At 43.0% G+C, this 15,375-nt stretch overlaps 2 protein-coding genes across 2 annotated transcripts; both read left to right on the top strand.

Moving 5' to 3' along the window:
- The first annotated feature begins 434 nt into the window (after positions 1 to 434).
- Positions 435 to 4,450, top strand: LOC123132626 (bZIP transcription factor 39). Its single transcript, XM_044552466.1, has 2 exons — positions 435 to 2,063; positions 3,638 to 4,450. Exons 1-2 carry the CDS (start codon positions 578 to 580, stop codon positions 4,099 to 4,101), a joined length of 1,950 nt encoding a protein of 649 aa, XP_044408401.1. The 5' UTR covers positions 435 to 577; the 3' UTR covers positions 4,102 to 4,450.
- A 378-nt stretch (positions 4,451 to 4,828) lies between these two features.
- On the top strand, positions 4,829 to 14,632 carry LOC123132617 (uncharacterized protein Cbei_0202). The gene is made up of 13 exons (XM_044552459.1): positions 4,829 to 5,284; positions 5,983 to 6,045; positions 7,426 to 7,857; positions 8,614 to 8,685; positions 9,004 to 9,129; positions 9,225 to 9,437; positions 10,609 to 10,656; positions 11,497 to 11,658; positions 11,755 to 11,916; positions 12,326 to 12,419; positions 12,499 to 12,617; positions 12,700 to 12,744; positions 14,169 to 14,632. Exons 1-13 carry the CDS (start codon positions 4,889 to 4,891, stop codon positions 14,403 to 14,405), a joined length of 2,169 nt encoding a protein of 722 aa, XP_044408394.1. The 5' UTR covers positions 4,829 to 4,888; the 3' UTR covers positions 14,406 to 14,632.
- The last annotated feature ends 743 nt before the right edge of the window (positions 14,633 to 15,375 follow it).

Raw genomic sequence — 15,375 nt, 5'->3', positions numbered from 1 at the left:
TTTCCTGCACCACTCACTCACTGACCCACCAACCAGAGCCAGAACCTTCCCTTCCCACCCAGAACCCTCCGCACGCCACTTTTACCCCACTCACCTTCACCCACGCCCACACCACTGGGCACAGCGGGCCCTCGGCCCCACGCGTCAGCGCGCGCCGTCCCGGCCGCCTTAACTTCGGCGTTACTCACGTCGGACTACCGCTTTTAGCACCCCACCCGAACGGCAATCCTAGATCTAGCTACTCCGCGCGCAGCCGCACAGCCACACAGCCACACCGACCGGGACACCCTCTACCCCCGATGACACGCGGGCCCGGGGCGAAGCGGGTCCCTTTCACCACGGACTAGAGGGAGAAGAATTCCACGGGCGGGAGAAAATCCGGATCCACAGCGCACGTCCCGAGCACGAGGCACGGGCTCGTCAACACCCGACTCCGTCCACTCCGCCCCGAGTTTCCGAATTCCAAATTCCCACACCACTCCTCCCTCCTTCCTCCTCCCGTTCCGCGCCTGCACCGCGCCTCGATGGATGCCGCCCAAAACCCTAGCCTGAACTGAACCCTCCTCGAGACGCGGCCATGGCGGAGCCGGCCCTCCTCGACCCCTCCTCCCACTTCGACCTCCGCCACTACCCGGCCGGCCTCTTCGACCCGGACCTGCACCTCGCGGACGACGACGACGACCTGCCGCTCGGGAATTTCGGCCTCGGCGCCGGCGGCGTTGGCGACTGCGACGACCTCGACTTCGACCTGCCCGCGGATTTCTCCGTCGAGGACTTCCTCCTCCGCTCCCCCGAGCGGAGCGACTCCGCCGCCGGATCCGGCCCCACCGCCTCCTCGTCCTCCCCCTCCCCCGCCGCCTCCGGAACCGGCTCCGCCGTCGCCGACGCCAGCTGCGAGGTCAAGCACGAGGAGTCGGACGAGGGGAGGAGCGCCGCCGCCCCTAACTGGGGCCTGAAGCGGAAGCCGGCGAGCCCCGCCCCCAGCTCGGAGGCGGCCAAGTGCCGCCGATCCGGGGACGGCGAGGTTTCCCCTTCCGCGTCGGCCTCGCGGGCCGCCGTGGACTCCGACGAGGGGGGCGCCGTCGGCGAGGGGGAGGACACCAGGCGGGCGGCGCGGCTGATACGGAACCGCGAGAGCGCGCAGCTGTCCCGGCAGAGGAAGAAGCGCTACGTCGAGGAGCTGGAGGAGAAGGTCAAGTCAATGAACTCGGTCATAAACGACCTCAATTCCAAGATCTCCTTCATCGTGGCCGAGAATGCAACACTGCGGCAGCAACTCGGCAGCGGCGGCGGGAATTGCCCACCTCCTGGGATGTATCCACCGGGAGCAATGCCCGGCATGCATTTCCCTTGGGTGCCCGGGTATGCCATGCGGCCTCATGGTTCCCATGTCCCTCTTGTACCAATTCCTCGGCTAAAGCCGCAGCAGCAGGTGACCGCAACCAAGGCCACAAAGAAACCAGAGAACAAGAAGGCCGTGGACAGCAAGAGTAAATCCAAGACCAAGACCAAGAAGGTGGCAAGTGTTAGCCTTCTCGGTTTGATGCTTGTTATGCTCGTATTTGGCGCTTTTGTTCCAGGGTTCAATCACAACTTTGGATTGAGTGGGGGAAGTGACAATGCAATGTTTAGGAATTTTGGTCAGCCTCATGATAGGGTAGTGAATGTCAATAACCATGGTCAAGCACCTAAAGGGGGTTTGAACAATAGTGACATGACTGGTGTTGATTCTGGAATGATGATTGGGACTGATGGCAGTGCTGACCAGAAGCATCAACCTCCACTTAACTCAAGTGAGACCTTGCCTGCTTTGTTGTATGTGCCAAGGAATGGAAAGCATGTCAAGATCAATGGCAATCTGATTATTCATTCTGTGCTTGCAAGCGAGAAAGCGGTAGCACATGGGACTTCACAACACAACCGTGACCAGTCAGGTATAGATCACAAAGAGACTAGTACAGCCATAGCTCGTCATCTATCACTGCCTGGAAACAATATGAATCCACAAGAGAAATCCCCAGTAGATGGACCATTGCCGCAGTGGTTCCGTGAAGGAATGGCAGGTAAGCAGAACAATTGTTTGTCAATCTAGTATTCTTGTTTTTTTGTGAATTGTGATACTGCAGCTATGAATTCCATTTATTATCCAAACTATTATTTCTCTGTTGCATTGACACATCATGATGTGATATTTTAATCAAGAAGGTTCCCACATTATCTTACTTCAAGAGTGACCAAATGCTACAGAGAATAATATTACCAAGTTAAAATAGAAGTCAAGGGATTGAACTGATTGTCCATGAGTCATTAACAGCCTGTTTGGATGGTGTCCACATGAAATTTTGCCTGGCCTGAAGCCTGCCTGAAAGGTGCCTGGGGAGTGTTTGGTTACTGTCCTGAGAAAGTAGCAGCTAGCCTGGCCTGGTGGCCTCACAATTTGCTTAGCCTGGAGTGCGACCCAGGCATATTGCTTAGCCTGGGAGAAGCGTTCAAAAAAGGACACCTGGGTAGCTGCCTGGTGGTAATGAGCTGCTATTTCCAACTCTTTTTGTAGTTACAGGCCTTCAATGATGGTACTATATTATTTTAACACTACCCCAGGCCAGGACAGCAACAAAACACATGTATGCCAGGCCAGCCTCACCAGGCACAAAACAATGAAGTACCAGGCTCAAACCAGGCAACCTCTTTTCCCAGGCATGAAGCCCAGGCCACTATAACCAAACAGGACGTAAGAAAAGTAGAATGTATGTTAGATAAGAATAACGTCACTCAATTATTCAGTAAATGGGAACTCAAATCTATATTTAATGTTGCAAACAAGTAAATCTCACACTTTAACCATCCAGCAATGGGAACAATGTCTTTATTTATGTCCTCCTTTTAGCAATCACGTAGAGAAGAGCTCAGTAAATAGTAGTGATGTTATTACTTTTTATTTGTAAAAGTACTTAAAAGGATTGTCCATGAGTCATTAAGAGAAGAGCTAGAATGCATGTTTGACCAGAATAATGTCACTTAGTATGCCATCATATATTATGACATTGCATAATGTCACTTAGTATGCCATCATATATTATGACATTGCAACTATTCAGGAAATGAGAACTCAACTCTATATTTAATGTTGCCAAACAAGTAAATATCACACTTTTAGCAATCACATAGAAAAGACCTCAGTAAATATTAGGGATATTGTTGCTTTTTATTTGGGAACTGTCGTATACAGCAATTATCATGTAGACTCTGCCCTGAAGAGCCTTTTAATCCCTGACCAAAACTTATCTGTCAGTACAACCTATGTTCAAACTCTATGCTAGCAAAATAGTAGATTCATGATATGTTGCTTTAAGCATATTTTCAAACTTGTGACCGAGCAATGTTACTGATTTTTCACAATTGCAATATTTTCTTTTCATGGAGAAGTGATAACTGCTAAATCTTCACTAGCTTGTAGGAAAACTAGTCTGAACTCACGTGCCTAATGTTTTGGTGTTGTTGTCAAGTTTGTTATTGGAATATCATTCTTTGGTTTTGTTGATGAAGTCATCTCCTACAGAAAACTCAGTTTTCTTTCGACACTCTTGGAGGGATATTGCACTGTCTCTTACTCTAATTCTGATGCAACAATTTTCAGGGCCTATCCTAAATTCTGGAATGTGCAGCGAGGTATTTCAGTTTGACGTTTCCGCTGCCACCAATTCCGGTGGCATAATACCTGCTTCTCCAGCTGTCAACTCCTCAAGTGTTAATGCTACTCGAAAGGTTCCAACACCAGCTCCTGCGTATTACGGCAAGCTGAAGAATAGGAGGATCATGTACAATGAGGCGATTCCACTCACTGGGAAAACGGCGAACAACACAGGGCCTTTTAACAGAACTTCTGAAAGCAGCAAGTTACCTGATAAGAAGCCAGCATCGTCGGTAGTTGTTTCTGTGCTAGCTGATCCCAGGGAGGCCGGTGACGGCGACAGCGATCCAAGGATGACTCCCAAGTCCATCTCCAGGATATTTGTTGTTGTTCTCCTTGACGGTGTTAGATATGTCACATACTCCTGCACCCTTCCTTTCAAGAGTGCCAGCCCTCATCTTGTAAACTAACCAATAATCATGGGGGTCAATGCGTCGTCATGGTTCTCAAGCAGCTTTGTTGGCCCCGACGAATCTGATGGCCGGTAGATTAAAACGACCTGATGCTGTTGTCTAACCAAGGAATGAACTTTCTATTCACTCGGCCTGAGGTAATTCAAGTTTGTCGAAGGTTTGAAGTGGTGTGAGCTAAATGTGGTTCTGCAGGTTTAGGCTATGAGTGCAGCTTTTGTGCTGCTGTAATATAACCAGGATCTTATGCTGTACTCTAACCTTGTTGTTATAATGTAATACTGTTTGAGGAACTTTTAAGACAAAATATACATGTAGTTTTATCATTCCTGAACATATATAGTTGCGACAAACTAGTTCATGCGTCGTCTATGGCAAATCGACCTCTGGTTGACGGAAACTATTTCAATCTGGATAAACTTATCAGGTGCACATTTCAAATGAAATACTTCGATAAGCATAATACAGAAAATGTAACGATCTCTGCAACCAGCTTGCTAACGAACATTGGCTTCCAGGCAAAACATCAGTTCAGTTCTGTCCAGAACTTCAGTCATCCCTGCATCCTTCGCATTTTTATTTCTCGACAAATTCCTGAATTCGCACAACCTATAAGCGCAGCCGATATAGAGTTTGAATTTTACAAAAAAAGAAGACGTTGCACATGAAAATCCATCAAACAAAACGGATTTGCAGTCTCTTATAAAATGGCCCCTGTATAAACCAGGCTAAAACCCACGTTATCCGCAGGGCCAGAAACCCCCTTCCATCTCCAGCCCCATCCGCCATGGCGCTTCACACTGTCTCGGGCATCAAGCTCCCACCCTTCTCCCTCCCGCTTCCCCACCGCCACCTGGGCGCCAGCCCCAGCGGCGGCGGCATCAGCAGCGGCCTCTACGCGAGCAGCGCATTCCCGCGACGCCGATGCGGCACGCTCGCCGCCGTCGTGCGCTGCGCGAGGCGCACGGGCAAGCGGCGGTACCCGTCGGAGAAGAAGCGCCTGGATCGGCGCCACAAGGAGCAGCTCCGCCAGACCGCCCCCGAGGAGGGCGGCGTGGCCCGGGAGGCTGGCTTCTGGCGCCTCTCCAAGCTCGCCGTCCCCGCCAGCGACGACCCCGGCAAGGACTTCCTCGGCGTCTCCCCGCCGCTCCTCCAGGCCATTGCCAAGGCCCTCAAGTTCCCGGTACGCTAACGTATTGCATTTTCTGATATGGGGACATAATGCCATGAAATTCGCGAGGCTTTAGCATTTTGTTAGATGAGTCGACGTGGGGTTGCTGAAACAGATGTTTTAGGTGGCCTTTGCTAGTGTAGCGATTTTTTTTTTACTTAGTTCGTGCCATTTAATTGACTATATTTGTGCTCATTCGTCTTGGAAAATTATCACAGCCTTGAGATGAGCTAGCCACTCGTAACCTCCTTCAAGGAAGTCTAGTGCAGCTTGCTGTGGTGATATGGTAAATAGGAATCAAGTGTAAATGTTACTTCTGTGTTGTGGAATAGGCCTGGTTTGATAAACGGTTTGCAACTGAATTAACAGAGCTTCTGCCTCACCTTCTCCTACATATATTGGGTTATTTCCCCAAATCCCAACCGTATTTAATCAATCAGGAAATGGCTGGATGAGTGTTTGCAACCGTATCCCAACCGTATCTAATCAACCCCCTTCAAATGTTGCGCTACATGATATTTCCTGCTATACCTTCGACATGCGTTTGCTTTGAAGTTCGATCCCACTGTGGTTTACATTTGTTGTTATCCATGTTACAACGTCTCTTGTTGTAATTGCCGCCGGCTTGCTGTTATTGCAGTTTTTTCATATCCTTGTTAGATCTTCTCTATAATTATTATTATGCGCCTCTAATCGACTCTCCTGCGCAGGTCGCTTCTATGCTCCCTGAAGAGGCCTTCTCTGTTATCCGCAAGTCATTTGATGCACGCAAGGTTCTTAATGAACTTATATAATGTGTCTATCCTATTTAATATTGCTCCTCCTGTATATATATGGGATGACTATTTAGTTGTCATAAAACACTTGCTGTTGGATGTGCTGAAACGATGCAGTCAAACTGGGTTAAGCTTTGTGAAAAAAATACTCATGCAGTTGAAATGAAAGCCAATGTAGTAAGCTCGTTTACTTCTCCAGTTAATTTACCATCTTTTTGTTGACGACTCCACATATGCCATGAAAATAATCTTTATCTGCATGCCAGGCTGCGAACATTTATATGCATACCCACACTGACAATTTTGTGGGGGTGCCAGAATTAATCATATGGTGTCGATTTTTTGTCATGTTGCAGAATAGTACATAATATCTTGTTCAGATTCTGGTTTTCCTCTTGCTTTTGTACCATCTTTTGTTTCCCTTGCTTGGTTAGTATCTTGTTCCAGCGAGTGCAATCTAACGCCACGCGTCACACTGCTAGACACATTTTATATCTCCTTAGAATGAAGTAATTTCTCATTTTTAATTCTACATTAGCTGCGGAAATTACCAAATCTTGTAAATATTTTCACATAATACCAGGTTATTCTAGCCAAAGTTGCGTTGTCTATCAGGGTTACTTTCTGACCCGTGTGCCTACTTCTCTGGTCCATAGAAGGTACCACACTGTACGAGCAGCCCTTAGTCGAGTCTGGGAACAAATCACATAGATATCTTTGTAACTGTTTGATTCTCCGTTCATTGTGTCACTTGCCTTGATGATTATACTCGGGCCAAGACTGCTTGTACGCATTGATGCCACCTATCTCCATCTTGGTGCTTGTGAGTGGGCCTGAGGTGTCATCTAGCGGGTAGGGTAAAATCTAAGCCCGTCATAGAGCGCCGCATTTTTGCAAAATAATCTGGTATTGTCTGCAGAGATTTGCAATGCCCTGTAATTTGCGCAAATAGCATAGATTTAGCAAGAAAAAAAATGGTCAGTTTACTATCTATTTATGCTGTCTGATACTTGGTGTACACTTATTTGATCTGGGGATTTTATACTAAAGTTATTTTCACAGTGTAGAATTGTAGATGTTCATATAAATTGAAATAATATGTGATTGATGTGAATTCTATTTATTGCAGCGATTGGTTATTCGTGTGGTTACCCAATCTAATTATATTCAATGATATCTGAAATTTATCGTAATATTTTTTGGTAGATGGTTCTGTGTTGCACGTTTTTTGCTTCATCCGTGTTGCGACTGTGACCACGTGTGTTTCTAGTGACGTTGAATTTTTTTAATCTATACTGTATTTCAATATTCAGATTGGTTATCACTTTATCTGAATTGTTTCTTTGTGAATGAATAAACCATGTTTTACATTTACAGATTTTGAAAGAACCTCAATTTGTTTATACTGTTGATGTGGATGCTAAGAAGCTTCTGGACATGGAGCCAAGGACATGGGATTTTATTGCTAGATTGGAACCCAGGCTTGGAATTGTAGAATATATGTCCGATGAGAGGGTAGCAACTGATCTGATCAGTATGCTTAATGTTCATAACAAAGTCTCCGATGATGAACATGGTACCAGGGATACTGTTAATAATGGCTCGATCAGTCCTACACGAATGAAACCAAGGGTGGCAATTGTAGGAAGTGGCCCATCTGGGTTGTTTGCTGCCCTTGTGTTAGCTGAACTTGGAGCAGAAGTTACCTTATTGGAGCGTGGCCAACCTGTTGAGCAAAGAGGGCGTGACATTGGTGCACTAGCAGTTAGACGAATTCTCCAATCAGAAAGCAACTTTTGCTTTGGCGAGGTATACTGTTTGTTCCTACTGTACTACCAAGGCATCACTGGACAATCACATAATTGCTTTGATCAGTATTCAAATAGGTAGTTGTTGACAACGTGAATTGTCTAATAGATGACTATATCTTTTCGTTAAACATAAACATTATCAGTCATGTCATTCTGCAAATACTAGTGATAGTTCTCTTTGTTCAGGTGATAAAATGGAATTGATGTAATATGTCAAATTATGCGTACATGTATCTTAGAAGAGGTGGTTTACGTCTGTGCTCTGTATGTGAAATAGCGGATACATGTTCCAATCAGGTATATTAGCTGGTGCATGGATTAGTGCATCCCAATAAATGCACTCTCCTAATTATATGACCTGTAAAGTGTACAGAGACATATTTTAGACATTAATAATGCATCTGCCATAATCTCAGATTTGCTTAAAATGAATGATGCAGAAAAAATGTGTAATAATCTTCACATTTTTTTACTGCAGCTAATTTAGTAATTCAAAACCTAACTTATGCATGCTTGTTCTGAACTCATGTTCTTCATTGTTTGAGGTCCGCTTTTCCATACATTTTTGTGAATTTTAAAATCAAATGATCTTTGCAAGTTGGGTTGATGGCATATGGGGCAATGCCTATTTTTTTGAAGTATCAATTACCTACAATGGAACTTCAATGATTGACCAAACCACTATTCCCTTGTTCCATGTTCCTTAAAAGATCAAGTCCATCAATTCTTGATCTTCTGTTCTTAATCATAGCAGGGTGGTGCAGGTACATGGAGTGACGGGAAGCTTGTGACCAGGATAGGGAAAAACACTGATGGTGTTCAGGCTGTAAGAATCTTCCTGCTCTACCTCAATGGATGCTTAGCTTGCAAATTAGAAATTCTTCTAAAAAAGGTTATCTGTAATTATTGATGCAATAATGCAAGCTTAGTATCTGTTGGCTACCAGAGTTCAAGACTCTGGTGGTAACCAGTAAGTTGCTCCCCATACTGGTCATGGATAGTATGGTAAATTTTTGCTGTTGTTTTGAATACATATCCATCAAAATAGGAAGAGCTTCTGCATAACATAATATCCTAGACTTTCCTAGTCCAAAACTGACCCTTTATATGTGTTTAAGCTATACCGTGGGGTCTTGGATTTCAGGTGATGAAAACATTTGTCCATTTTGGAGGCCCTCCAAACATTCTCATTGATGGGAGACCTCATTTGGGTACAGATAAACTTGTTCCTCTGTTGCGGAATTTCAGACACCACTTAAGAGAGTTGGGCGTGAGTTGAACAAAGCAGTCTTCATTGAAGCTTTGCTATTATTTTGTTGTGTAAGGTTTCATGCACCAATGTATTCTGTTTTATGTTTGATACAGGTTGCCATAAGATTTAATACCAGAGTAGATGACCTTATAGTGGAAGGCGGGCAGGTCAAAGGAGTTGTGGTTTCTGATTCAAATCTACAGCCAGGTTCTGTTGATCAGAAACTATCATTCGATGCAGTTGTGTTAGCAGTTGGGCACTCAGCTCGTGACACATACAGTATGCTTCTTAGGCATAATGTAGATATAACCCCCAAGAATTTTTCTGTAAGTTTTCTTATGCTGGTTAAGGCAGTTTCTACTTCACTTGTACTTGTCAATAATTTGATGGTCAGATAGCAGACAAGCCACAGCGTAGAATTTGAGACCATGTTTGGTTGGATATTAGGTTACATAAGAGGCACATTGGTCTTCAGACCAAACAAAAACAGATATATTAGATGGAGTTCGATTTCTTTGTCAATCAAATGCCTCGGGTTGAGAATATATGTACAAGCCACTGAGTAAATACTAGCATATCATTTAAATTTTTGCCATGTTATATAGATGCTTTCTATTTCAAGTTTTCAACAACATTGTCTTATCCTATTTCACTCTCCTTTACACCGTATGCATAGACAAAAGGTTCTTCTAATACAACGGGCAATTTGGTGCATGTTTGAGAAAAAGACATAAACAAAAGGCCAGTCAGGGCAAGACCACGGTAGCAACAATAGGGTGAAAGATGGGTGTGTTGGATAAAGGATATCAGCAGCTTGGGACACAATGTGGCTGGACCTTTTGGAGTTAATTGATTGCTCACAGAAATTGAAGAGTGCAGACAAAGGCAGGAGCAGGAGTTGGCACAAGAACAGGAGAAGGAGAGCTAGGAAGATGTCCAGGAAATATTAGTAGAAAACATATAGATTTAGTAAGTCATATGATATTATATCAGGACGTTGTATTATATTAGGAATTTAAGGTCCAAACTTGATGCCACATACCTCATAGTTAAATCAAGTAATAATACATACTTTTGTCCTCTATATACTATCTGTCACCCCCTTTAGTCCTTTCACGTCTTATCGATGATAGTTACTCCCTCCGTTCCAAAATATTTGCAGTTCTAAAACCATGCTAAGTATTTTGGAACGGAGGGAGTATTTAGTTAGAACCAGGTTCACAACAAGGTATTGGTAGAATAGTGCTTTTTAGTACATGAAGCAGCTAATCTAGGCATTTTAATCGGTTCTTTTTAATATTTAATCGGCCCAATGTAGGTCTTGGCTGTACGATTACTGCACCACTGACTGGCTGAACATCGCCTCCTTGTGGCATTATGTCTTTTGCCCATGTTATCTTTGCCAATTGCAAGGACTATTTTTTTTCATAATATGAAGGAAAGCTTGGTTTTTTTTCTTCTCTCCAGACCATGTGATAACATTGGTTATTCTTACAGGTTGGCTTAAGAATCGAACACCCCCAAGAACTGATAAACAACATCCAAGTAAGCCATATTTCATTTGTTCACACCAACGGTTTTCTGAATGATACTCGCCTAATGTTTAGCTTTATTTCAAGGTTGAGATTTAATTTCCAGTAATTTAACATTCTGTATTTCGTGAATTCCTAACTGGCGATTGTTAAAGGTGAAACTGAAACTAATAATCAAGGTTTAGGATGTTAATTACTATGGCATCATGTGGAACAATCCATTTGTAAACTCTGGAGAAGTACAGAAACTGCCAGTTTGCCGAAATACCCTCCAACCATCAAGTTTTATTATAGGAGTAGCAGCATGAACAGAAGCTGAAGAAGTTATGTTTTGGTTTTTAACTTATATTTATTTCCTTTGCAAATTGTGATAAGCATCCAGTTAACTATGCACTGATGAGATCTCACTTTTGAAAGCATGGACTGAGTTTGTCTTGCTGGGCTGTGTCCAAGGCTTTCATAGAGCTTTATGTATGGACCTATTAATCTTGTAGTAACTATGTCCTAACACTCACTTATTTACCGGCTTGATACAGCTACACCATGGATCTTTACTCCCATGAAAGTCAATTGGTGGCGGCAGTCTGTTGACTTTCATTACAGCACATGCTATATTTGGCACAAACGGTTAAGATGAGACCGGATATGGATATTTTGATTTTGCATGAACGGCAGAAAGATCTTACAGTATAGGTTTAAAATTCCATCTCAATGCATGGGTATTACGCTAGTATGGGTAGCAGCATACTGTATTTCAGTGTTGAAAATCAAAAGTACAGTGTTTTGACATAATGACATTGTATTCAAAGTTTCAAACAATCTGTGTGATATGTGTCATTGTCATCCTGTGCAGTATTCTGAATTGGCTGCTGAAGTACATAAAGGGCGTGGGCGGATACCTGTAGCAGATTACAAGATAGTGAAGTCTATTGGTGAAGGAGATGTGAAGAATGATATAGAGCAAGTAGATCAAAATCGCAGCTGTTATTCGTTTTGCATGTGTCCTGGAGGACAGGTCAGTCATTTTCTTGTTGTTCAACTCACCTTTCTTTCCTCAATACATTATCGAGTATTGGAATCCTGTTCTTGAAATACCGAGAAATGTCTGCAGGTTGTTCTAACTAGCACAAACCCATTGGAATTGTGTGTCAATGGTATGTCATTCTCACGGCGAGCGTCTAAGTGGGCAAACTCAGCTCTTGTGGTCACTGTATCGTCTCATGATTTTGAACCATTTCAATCCCATGGTTCTCTTGCGGGCGTAGAGTTCCAGGTACTTGCTATGATTCCCTTAGATAACTGAAATGCTTAATAATTGCATTGCCATCACCATGAACAATTGGCTACATTGAACCTCTGGATTATGTGCCTTAAAATGACTTTATGATAAAGGTCTCAGCAGTACAAGATTGTCTAGAAGAAAACCACTTGATTGCAAAAGTACAAATAGTCTACTTGGACCTAATTGCTTTCTCAAGTGTTTGATTCCTTTACTTTTTCCAATATTAGCTGGTTTGCTGCACTTCTATTTTTCGAGAAACCGCAAAAGCCTTGCATCTTGATGCATTGATAGAAAGGAGAGTTTGAGCTCAGCAACATTTCTTTTTGCACCTGTACTACAGTCTGATGACAGTTTCCCCCTTCTGCTAGCTTATATGAGTTATCTGTAACTTTGAAAACAGAGAGAGTATGAAAGAAGAGCAGCTATGATGGGGGGAGGGAATTTTGTTGTCCCTGCACAGTGTGTCACAGATTTTATCAGTAACAAACTGTCAGGTACTAATTGTACACGGAAGTCTTGTCAGTTAGAGTAACGATACACATTTCCTTTTAGTTACTTTGTTACCTATTTCAGTTACAACTCTCCCACCATCAAGCTATAGGTTGGGGGTTCGTCCATCCAAACTCCATGAGTTATTCCCTCCTTACTTAACTGAAGCTTTGCAACAATCAATAATGATGATTGACAAAGAGGTTTGAACTACGATTTTGTTTCTTCATTTTGCAGTTTTGACTTTCCATCTGTCCTGACCCATTTGCAATCTGTTATTTCCAGATGCCAGGCTTTATTTCTAGTGAGGCCTTACTTCATGGTGTAGAGGTATGCAAATTCTTATGCGACAAGCTGAATGAATTTCCTTACTGATTTATTTGCTTAAAAATGGTGGTTCTTGATGAACTCCTACACGATGTATTTAAACATCAGAGAGTCTAGTGTTAGTCTTATGCCATCAACACCATAACCACTCGATGATAGCTGGTCAGTCTAATAGAAACATTCTTTTCTACTGGCCTGTGATCTGCAATTCTTTAACTCTCACTGTAACAGTTGTCTGCTGTTAGTTGCAGCCTGTGCCGGGTAATGCACTAGTACCTTGCTACTGGCAGGTGCGAGAACAGAATATTGGAGCATGCTCTGAATTATAATAGGAAATTCAGAGTTTAGGCCTGCAGTTGAGTTTAGGAAATGCTGAATCTAGTTGTACTTCCTGCAGAAGAGCCTGCAAAACCAGGGTATATTTGAAAATTGTTATCAAGTGATGTTAGCAAGGTGGCCTGTTGGTGCAGTGGGTTTCTGCAATTACACTTTAGCCTGTGACAGTGAGATCGGAACCTGTTGCGCAAAGACAACAGTGAATCGGGCTTTTCTTTGAAATGCCTCCTGTTCTGGTTAATTAAATTTGGGCCAAGGTTGAGCTGTAAATTCATTAGAGTAACGTTTATGGAACGAAAACAAAACATTTTAGTTTCTTTGGGCATGCCGAGCTAGGCTAAAAATCCCTAGGACATTAGAAATTTAGTTCACAAAATCGAGAATGCAGATCCTGAATGATACCCTGAAGAGGTGATTTTTTGCCTGTTTCCCTGAATGCTCATTTATATTCCACTTTAAAATGATCCCAATATACACTAGCCTAGATAGTGCGATTGTAACTAGTAGGCTTTTAGCTACTTGATTCTCTGTCCCTAGATTCTGTCTTACTACTTATTGGTAACGTGCACTTTCCCTCTGACTAAGCTGCATCACATTCCAGTCAACCTTCTCTGGCCACTTCGGTTGTCGTATTTGCATATACCCCTGATCTTTATTTCAAATTTTTGTCTTTATCCTTCACCCCCTTAGCATTTTCGTCTCAAATTATGTTCTAACCCGGTAATCTGTATAACTTCCAACTCCCATCGTTAACTTGATTTTAAATTTGGGAGCAACCCCTGCACTAAGAACAAATGCAAATCATTAAGCAGAGCTAATTCAGGCAATTGTTCATAGGGAACTGGTGAAAAATATCTGTCAACATCACGGAGAATGCTTTAGGTTTTCCTTAATATTCATTGACATGTGTAAATTATCTGCATGCTCTGCAGCGTGAAAAGGCGCAATGTCAATGTTGTATTCCACTGCATGGGTTCATTTATGTGCAGTCTTTCTTTTTGGCTGGACTGCTATATCTTTGGTGGTACAGTTATGTTTATCTCTGCATCCACCTTTCCCTTTTATTTATTATATTTGATGCCTGTTTCCAGACTAGAACGAGCTCCCCCTTGCAAATTTCACGACACAAGGAGACATACGAGAGCACGTCACTGCAAGGGCTATATCCAATTGGGGAAGGTGCTGGCTACGCAGGGGGCATAGTAAGTGCTGCTGTGGATGGTATGTATTGCGGTTTTGCTTTAGCGAAACAGCTTTCTCTGTTCGCTGGTGATATAGAGGCAATTTTCGGCAAAGCACAAAAGCAAACAGGTTCTGTAAAATATTGAGTTCTGACTCCTAGCTATTTGTTCACACTTCATAGGGCCTAGATTTAGATTGTTCAGACCGTCCCACCCCCCCTGCTAGACAATTTTGCCAGGGAGAAAACCGGGGAAGTGTACTCGTAAAGAAATTCGAGTCTGATGTAAAGATAACAGGGATGCTATAGGAGTTAACATTATGTATAACAAAGGCAACTTCTTAGCAAGGTAGCAGTTTCCAGTTGTTTCTGTCATGGTGCCAACTTAACATTGTGGAGATCACTACCTAAAGTAAATTACAACTATAATTTTTTGATTTTTTTTTTGTTTGTTCTTCCGTTTCAAAGGAGAGAGATTTAGCCACATCATCTTCAGTTGTGCAAAAGCAAAACGATGTTACATTTCTCAAATTATTTGTGTGTTGCACATTTGCTATTAGACTTTACAATCACTGACCCCAGTTTTGCTCACAGTAATATTTACCCCAATTACTTAAAGTATATTTTTTGTGTGAAGTGGGAAACGGTATACACCTAATAGGTCACGGGAGACAATATGTTCCTTGCTTATACGGTTAGAGTTTCCTCGCCTGTACTATATGTTCCTTGTTGGTCCAAAATAAATTCTTATAGGGTTAGAGTAATTTAATAAATCATTTATGGCAGCAGAAGAGCGACGAGTGCTGAAGTGAAACTCCACTTGCTCTTTTCTGTTTGATGTTTGCAATCTGTGCCATCAAATCTCTAGTTTGCCCTGCAACATTGAGATCGTTGGAGTTGAAAAATGCCACTGCGAATAGACAGGGACTGCAAACAAATTCTTCATGATGCTATGACATGATATTTCATCGCAATGGACAAATTTTGTAAAGTCTGCTCACCTCGGACACCAAGTAACTGAAACCAACATCTCTCCCAAGTAGGCACCGAACCATGAGGCGATCCATGGATTCATGCATGATCCATCTGATCACAAAGAAGGCAACCAGCTGGCGACC

Source organism: Triticum aestivum, chromosome 1B, assembly GCF_018294505.1.
Source record: "Triticum aestivum cultivar Chinese Spring chromosome 1B, IWGSC CS RefSeq v2.1, whole genome shotgun sequence".
Lineage (NCBI taxonomy): Eukaryota > Viridiplantae > Streptophyta > Magnoliopsida > Poales > Poaceae > Triticum > Triticum aestivum.
Note: the sequence above shows the minus strand (reverse complement) of the source record. Positions and strands in the feature narration are given on the sequence as shown.

Coding starts and splice junctions, on each gene's coding strand:
- LOC123132626 (XM_044552466.1), top strand. CDS start 578: ATGGCGGAGCCGGCCCTCCTCGACCCCTCCTCCCACTTCGACCTCCGC. Junction 2,064..3,637: donor GTTCCGTGAAGGAATGGCAG/GTAAGCAGAACA, acceptor AACAATTTTCAG/GGCCTATCCTAAATTCTGGA.
- LOC123132617 (XM_044552459.1), top strand. CDS start 4,889: ATGGCGCTTCACACTGTCTCGGGCATCAAGCTCCCACCCTTCTCCCTC. Junction 11,917..12,325: donor TTGCGGGCGTAGAGTTCCAG/GTACTTGCTATG, acceptor CTTTGAAAACAG/AGAGAGTATGAAAGAAGAGC. Junction 12,618..12,699: donor TAATGATGATTGACAAAGAG/GTTTGAACTACG, acceptor TGTTATTTCCAG/ATGCCAGGCTTTATTTCTAG.